Genomic DNA, 7,932 nt, shown 5'->3' with positions numbered 1-7,932 from the left:
CAGCCTAATTGAAGTGTGAGTCCAAGAACATCCAGGGCTACCCAGAGATACTTTGTCTCAAAACAAACACCCCACACAAGGACAAAACAAAAACAAAAAAAAAAACAAGAGAATCAAAAGCAGCAGAAGAGATGAGAGTGTTTGCTCTATTCTTCATGTTTGGGGATAAACATTTAAGAAACTGCAAGTAAAAATCCACCTTAGACTGTTTTATTATCTTTATAAAGTTGTGTGGATCCCAAGCAACCAGTCGTGACATTACTAAGAATTCTGTTTAAAGAACTCTTCAAGGTTTAACATATTTAGGAACTCGGGTTATCCATGTCTTTCCTCTTATGACACAACATGATATCATTATTGGCACAGAGTGCAGGGAGGAGCCGTGCTCACCACACCTGAGTCCTGGGCCCACATGCTTGCTCACTTCCCCCAATTCATTTCCCCCCAATTCCACTCAGCATTTCCTCTCAGGGATGCAGTAACACTTCCCTGAGGCCACACTCACTTCCCCATTCCTTCAGATATTGTGGAGATAATATATTAGAGGAGGAGTTTACAGATACCTTTAAAACCCTGACTCTCAGTGCTTGCAGGATCATTTCTTCTCAGTGTCCTGCCCAGCAAAGAAGCAACTCGCCAGAATGTTGCTCGGAGGCTTGTCGGAGGCCAAAACTGCCACACCAGAAATCCAAAAGATTGCTGACAAGGTAAGTCAATGCACTTCAGGAAAAACCAAACTTCCAAAATTTGATTCATAATTTGGCACGGCATTAAGAGTGTGGGAAATAATAGCAACCAGAAATATTGGGTTTTGTTCAGATTTTACACATCTAAAACATTGGAACATTAAGCCTTTCAGAGAAATTTAATACCCCAAGTGTAAAATTGGCCAAGCCACACTCTTGACTGCAGCCTCAGTCACCCCAGCAGCTGAAGATAAATTCAGGCTGGACGTCTCTACACCTCACATATCTGATCCCAGGAGCTCTAATTACTGACAGGATTTTCCAATCCCAATAATGTAAACTGATGTGTGAAGCACCTAAGGTTGGTAAGGATCTCTGAGCAGATTCCAGGATGCTATGGCCACCAAAGCAGCCCAGTAAAACTACAACTCAATGTTTCTAGCAAACTCATACATCTTGCTTAACTATATAAGAAGATCTCTATAAAAAGATATATCATGTTACCTGTTTTCCAAGGTGAAATGCCTGAAAATTATGGAGGTAGGTTTGAAATCTGTCACCTTATTTTCTTTCATCACATAATTTTGACCTTGAAAGTAAATCATCCTGGAGGACAAGATCAGTTTGTGTGTGTGTGTGTGTGTGTGTGTGTGTGTGGTGTGTTTGAGACTTGGTCTTGCTAGATGGTCTATCCTACAGGTAACTCAGGCTAGCCTCAAACTCAAGGCACTCCTCCTGCCTCAACTCCTCAAGTGCTAGGATTACAGGTATGTGCCACAAGGGTAGGCACCATCAGCTTCTATGTGAGTATAACAGATGGGAGCCTTCATGCTTGGGGCACTAACTATTCTAGAAGGGGTCACAGGCCTAAAATTCAGTGGCTAAATATTTAAGGGTAAGCAGTTCTCATCATAGATTTATTTCAACAAATATCTTGGAGCATTTTTTTTTGAGGAATGATAAATCTTTAAATCTTCATTAGAATCCTCACATCAAGTTGGTGTTCTCAACCTTAAGAGTGTACATGAGTCACCTGTCACTCTGGATTAAATGTGGATCTGACTGAAGAGGGTCTCTGGGAGCGTGGGCACTCCTACCCATGAGTTTTCTTTCCTGTGGGACCTGACATGTCCATCATCCTAGAAGGCTTGGGAGAGATGGGGCCTTAAAATAGGATGCCAAGGAAAATGTCTCCATTTCACCTGTAAGAAGAAAGCTAAAAGGGCTAACTAAAATAACATGCATAAAAAGTGTTTCAAAAATAAATGTGCACAGATGAGTCATAGTTGATATTTCTGTTGAGTGAAATAAAAATCTCCCTGTTTCAGGAACCAGGGCTGTAGGGGGATAGACAGGGAAATTTAGTTATTTGAAATAATAAGTTACAGCAGGTTTTATCGATTTTCTTAACAGTCATCTGGTTATCTAGAATAATTATTCTTTTGAAACAGATGTCTGCCTATTTCTCAGAGTGGTCCATACCTCACAAGTTCCAATAATTCTTTTGCCTCTAGTTTCCCAAGTGCCAAGGAGTACCGGTGACATCCTGCCTGGCTAGAATGATCTTTGGACATGATATTCTCATTAGTTCATTGAGAATTTCATAGACACATAAAATGTATTTTGATCATACATTTTTAAGGTAGGAAGTGACTAGAAGGGCTTATCTTGATAATTGCACCATCCGTGGATGACATCTTCAATAATAAAAGTTACTTAGAAGTGTGTTTTTCTAGCTCCAGAGAAGCAGAAAGAGACACAGATATTAACAAGGCCACCTCATCCTCTAAGGAGCTTTGCTGTTTTAAAAGCCTTGATTTCTGTCCCACCTCTCAGCTGATCTTCAAAGCCCCCAGGCAGACAAGGATTCAATCAAGCCTATGTTTAGATGATGGACCCAAGACTCAAGATGCTCAAGAGTCACCCAGATTAGAAACTAACCTGTCCTTTCCCACTGCACAGCTTCAGCACACTGGGGAGCTTTGCAGGTATTAGAAGGAAGGAATGCAGCAAACTTGCCCACTCTGTGGAAGCCAGAGCCTCAGGCTTATGTATAGTTAAGAACCATTACATAGGGACATTTCCTGAGTCTCTCCTAGGTATTGGGCATCTGGCTACAAACTGTAGAAGCTATGTAAAGGCTGATAGAAAAGGTCTCTATTATCCCCAATAAACAGTGTAGAGAAAAATCAAAATATCTAGGGAATGTTATAAAATAACCCTCAATTAATGATCACAGGTTTAAGATCAAAAGGACATTAGGCAGTGCTGTCAACCCCTTTACTGTCAGGTGAGCGGGTGCAGTGTGGTGGCTCAGCTCCCAGATGTCACTCATCTGTCCTGTCTTGCAGGAGACAGCCTGAGGGGACAACTCCCAGGAAAGTGTGGGGAGGAAGAGAAGCAGGCAGTAAACAGTGTATTTTTAGGAAGCGTTTTCTCGATCACAGCAATCATTCCCCTACAAAGAACACCACAGGGCAGACTACAGAAAGCCCTTGTTAAGTCAGGAAATTCATTCTACTCCTCAGTCTGTTGGGTCCCCACACAGTGTCAGGACAGAGGGGGTTATTGTGCCCCTAGAATGATCTGAGAGGCCTCAGAGAAAATCTCTACTGTGAGCTGTTTACTTTGTATTCACTGATCAAATACAGATGTACCTATTGGGGCCTTCATTGCAAATTGTAATGTGAGGCAGGATTTAATGGGTAGCCCCAATTAACCTGGAACTTTCTATATAGACCAAACTGCTCTTGAATGATATTCTCCTGCCTCAGTCTTTGAGGCTCTGAGATTAGAGGCTAGAGGTTTGCATAGCCAAAACCAGGTTCATTTCTAAGGAATCTCAGCAGTATGAGGCTCCCAGTTTTGTGAAGCAGATAACCCGAGTCAACACATCCCTAACATCATCCCTTACTTTCTCCTCATAAGGTCAGACCACAGCTCGAAGAGAACACCAATGAGAAATATGAAAAATTTGAAGCCGTTGAGTATAAAACTCAATTCGTCGCTGGACAAAATTACTTCATTAAGGTTAGACACCAACCTCCCTCAAGCACTGATGTGATTGTTTCCTGTTGTCCCACCCATAGCTTTACTTCTACCAGTGGTCTTTAATTAAGACACTTGAAAGTTGAAGACTCCCAATCCATCCAATGACAGGATATTTACCTTGTATGTCCTCATGAATACGGAAAGCTTTCTTATATGGCTTTTAATTTCTAGAACCTTGTAGAAAATGATGGTGTAACAGCTCGGACATTGGTATGCAGCCAAGGCTGTTTTTTTCTGTCAGGTGGATGTGGAGGCTAACATTCTAGTGTTTGGGAATCGACCAGGGTCTTAGAGCATTTTCCAACTCAAAACTTCCTAATTCTATGTGTGATCAAATTACATGCACTTAAAGAAGGACGTCAATCATTAGCTGAAAGAATATTTCAAGCCACTTTCATCCTTTAAATGAGTAGTTATTAATATAATTTAAATGATTTTTTAAATTATATTTTATACGTGAGTACTCTGTCTACATGTATGCCTGCAAGCCAGAAGTGGGTATCAGATCCCATTATAAATAGCTGTGAGCCTGCATGTGGTTGCTGGGAATTGAACTCAGGACCTCTGAAAGAGCAGTCAGTACTCTTTACTGCTGAGCCATCTCTCCAGCCTCCAAATGATTCTTTTTGTAACTCGAGTAGGTCCAGCTGATGGCACTCCAGCAACAGATAAAGCCATACTTACAGTATTTTATAAACACATTTTAGAAGCTGAAGAAATGACTCAACAGTTAAGGGTGAATGTGGTTTTGCAGAAACTCCAAGCTCAGTGTCCAGCACCTACATCGGGTTACTCACGTTCACTTGTAGCCCCAGCTGTAAAGATCTGTTACCTCGGGTCTCTGAGAGCACCTGCTTCTATATGTGCATAGCCAGACACACACACACACACACACACACACACACACACACACACACACACACACACACACACACACACCCCTCTTTAAACTTTAAAACAAATTTTAAAGCAAGAGTTAAATGGTTTTCCTATTAACTTCTAATGAAAAGAATATTCTGGCATTCTTGTGCTATCAAGGGAACCAATTCAAAAACTCAACTGTGGATGATAAATAGGAGCTGTATTTATCTCTTTGTATTACACAATGTCAATCCTGACTCAAAAGAGAACATTCAAGTCCCTTAACCTCCTCTGCTTTGTCAGCAGATCAAGTCATAGTGGCATTTGTTTCTTTTTTAAAAAATAGTTACTTAAGCTATATGTTTTTAATGTGTTTTTGTAATGACACGAGCAGAGCTAGCCAGCTCAACATGAGTCACTCTCAATGCTGGGTTGTATATGAGGCCTGGACCAGCTTAGTTCAATCAAATTTGAGTTCCTGATACGTTCCAGGCCAAAAGAAACATGTGAGCGAACCCCCGCTGTCTGTGTCCTCAGAAAGGATTGCTCTCTTCCATGATCTTTCTTCACTTCATATTTGTAAAAAAGGGGGGAGGGAAGGATTTCCACCAAAATTGTGATTATTTTGATAACTTTGATTATCTAAATAAGAACATTTTGTATTAACTCCCTCACATATTTCATTGAAAAAAATTAGTCAGAAAATGACCTTGGCAATTTTTTCCCCTTGACTACTCTATTTCAGTGTGATTGCTTACTCCCCAACTCCAGCCCCAGCCCTACTGCTGGCTCTCTCCTTCACCCTCTATTCTGCTATTGAGCCTTACTTCCCTCCTTCCCTCCTGCAGGTTGGTTGTTGACCCCATTGCTCTCAACCACTCTCTAGATTCCATTTGTTAGGGGTAGGGTTTTCTGTCTGTCTTGAATCTCTACTGAGAAAACTGTAGAGGACTATAGGCTTCCATGTGTGGTTGCACCAAGGTTGACCTTTGTTTCACTTCTTCTGCTTGTTCAATCTGTTTATACTTCTTACAAGTCTATGTGATCACAAGATCTGCTCCTGGGGGCCTAATAATACCCTACCCTGAACAGAGAAGATAATAACCCAAGGTGGGCTTAGGATGTACCAGGTACTATTCTATAAGCAGGCCACACCCTTCTTCAACCAATCCTCACAAAAAAAAAATCATGAAACAAAACTAAGACACTTCTACCTTGTTATCAATCAGAAAATTGACATTTGGAAATGTAAATGACCCTGGAAGTTCACACTAATAGAAGGACAAAGCCAAGATTTCCCCCTGGAGCAATGGCTGTGCTGGCTCTGGGAATATCAGCATTTGCTAAAAAGGAACTCTTTTCTAAGTAGGAAACAAATGCTTTTAAACAAAGATATACTGTAGAGTGAGGAGAATTCAAATGCTGAACATAGGACATACCTGTAATCCCATTACTCTGAAGAAAAGACAGGATTCCCAAGTCTGAGGCTAGCTTGGAGTTCCTGCCTCAAAATAAAACAGACCCACAAGAGAAAATGATGTACACATTGGAATCTAACAGAGCTGGGAGCCAATTTGGGCTCTGCCACATAGTCCCTGAGAGCTTTATGGGGAAAAATATTACAACTCAAATGTTTTTGGTTTGTGGTGGTTAGAGTGTTTTGGGGTTGTAGTTTGTTTTGTTTTGGCACAGGGTCTCAGGTATCTCAGGAGGTCCTGGAACTCAAACTCCATCTATAATTTAAAAAATGACCTTGAATTTCTGCCCCTTTTGCTTCTACTGCCTGAGTGTTGAGATTATAGGAACACACCACTGGGCATATGACCAGCTGGTAGACCAAAGCCAAGGCTTCATGCAAGCTAGAAAAACTGCTAAGTAGGCTGCATCCCCAGCTCCAGAAAAATAAATCTCTTTAAATCTGTTTCTGGCATCTTTGACACTGATATGGTAAGAGCTTTTTTCAGACCTACATGAAGAAATTAGTGTGATCACATACATGTACAGACATGTACATGCACATACAAACACTTTTTGTATGATGCTCATCACACTGACATATATTAATGGTAAACTCGTGTTCGTAGCATTTTAAGATTAAGGTAGGAAGGGATAACAGAGCACAATGTCTACTGTAGAACACAAAATTTTTATTGTTCCGATAAAGGACAAGTGGCAATTCTTATGGGGATGGTATAGGACCCAGGTTCATGACCAAACTACAATTGGAAGTGTTAGCCCCATAGTACCTAGGCTTCTTTATTTTACAAAGGAAGCAGCCTGGTGTACATTTACAAAGTAGGTTGTACCACAGCAAAGATATAGGGACCATATATACAGTCCATATATTCTGAAGCAAATCTGAGTTTCTTTCCTCTTATCAAACTATATTCCAATTTTTCTCCCAACTTGGAAGACAGAAAACAGAATCACCAAAAACACAGGCTTCCCTCTGCTCCTTTCCAGGCATCATGAAAATAAAATGTATTGTTGGAATGTAATCTGTGCCAAGATTTTAATGAAAAGTACAGTAAATTAAATCCAGATGGAGAAATAGATTAGTTGGTAGGATCAATGACTGTTCTTACGGAGGACTTGGTTTGGGTCTTAGCACCACATGGTAGCTTACAACTATCTCTGACTCCAGTTCTTGGTGATTTAACACCTTCTTCTTAAGGCTTCAGGCATTGCATGCATGTGATGTGCTTACTTGCAAGCAGGCAAAACATTTGTACAAATAAATTGAATAAAGTTTTTTTCTAAAAGGTATTAAAAATACATCTAAGAAATATGTTTCCACCATGCTGTTAGCTGCTCTTTCTCCTAACATAAATGTTAATGGGATTCACCAGTGCTGTCTTGGGCCAGAAATGTTGTTTCAGGAGAGTTTGGCATATCACGTCCTTAATGATCTGTCATACAATTGAGATTCATGTGAATAATCTTTCTTTCTTTGCTTCTTCCTTTCTTCTTTTCTGTCTTCCAGATGGATGTAGGGTGTAGAGGTTTCCTTCACATAAAAGTCTTCAGTGCCCATTCTGGAAAAGATGATTTGGAACTTCATGGTTACCGGACTAACAAAACCAAGAATGATGAGCTGACCTACTTCTAAGCAGCAAATTCTCATTGTAAAGAATTGCAGCCATTTCTTTAATGGCTTAATTTCAATAAAGAAATATTCTTCAAATAACTGTTTTCCTCCCTCAACTGGAAACCTTATAAAAACTACAGCTCAGTTGTATTGTGTAAAGGATCTTATCACCCCATCCTCACTGCAGGTGCATTGGTGGCTATCAAGGAAGCACACTCCTTGAAGCCTTCATTTGCCTGGAACCCA

At 40.5% G+C, this 7,932-nt stretch overlaps 1 protein-coding gene across 1 annotated transcript; it reads left to right on the top strand.

Moving 5' to 3' along the window:
- Window positions 1–614: 614 nt before the first annotated feature.
- LOC116897872 (stefin-1-like) lies at window positions 615–7,707 on the top strand. Its single transcript, XM_032899280.1, has 3 exons — window positions 615–707; window positions 3,615–3,716; window positions 7,582–7,707. The coding sequence occupies exons 1-3, from the start codon at window positions 642–644 to the stop codon at window positions 7,705–7,707; spliced, it is 294 nt and encodes a 97-aa protein (XP_032755171.1). The 5' UTR covers window positions 615–641.
- The last annotated feature ends 225 nt before the right edge of the window (window positions 7,708–7,932 follow it).

The sequence above is a fragment of the Rattus rattus genome, chromosome 4 (genome assembly GCF_011064425.1).
Source record: "Rattus rattus isolate New Zealand chromosome 4, Rrattus_CSIRO_v1, whole genome shotgun sequence".
Taxonomy (NCBI): Eukaryota; Metazoa; Chordata; class Mammalia; order Rodentia; family Muridae; genus Rattus; species Rattus rattus.
Note: the sequence above shows the minus strand (reverse complement) of the source record. Positions and strands in the feature narration are given on the sequence as shown.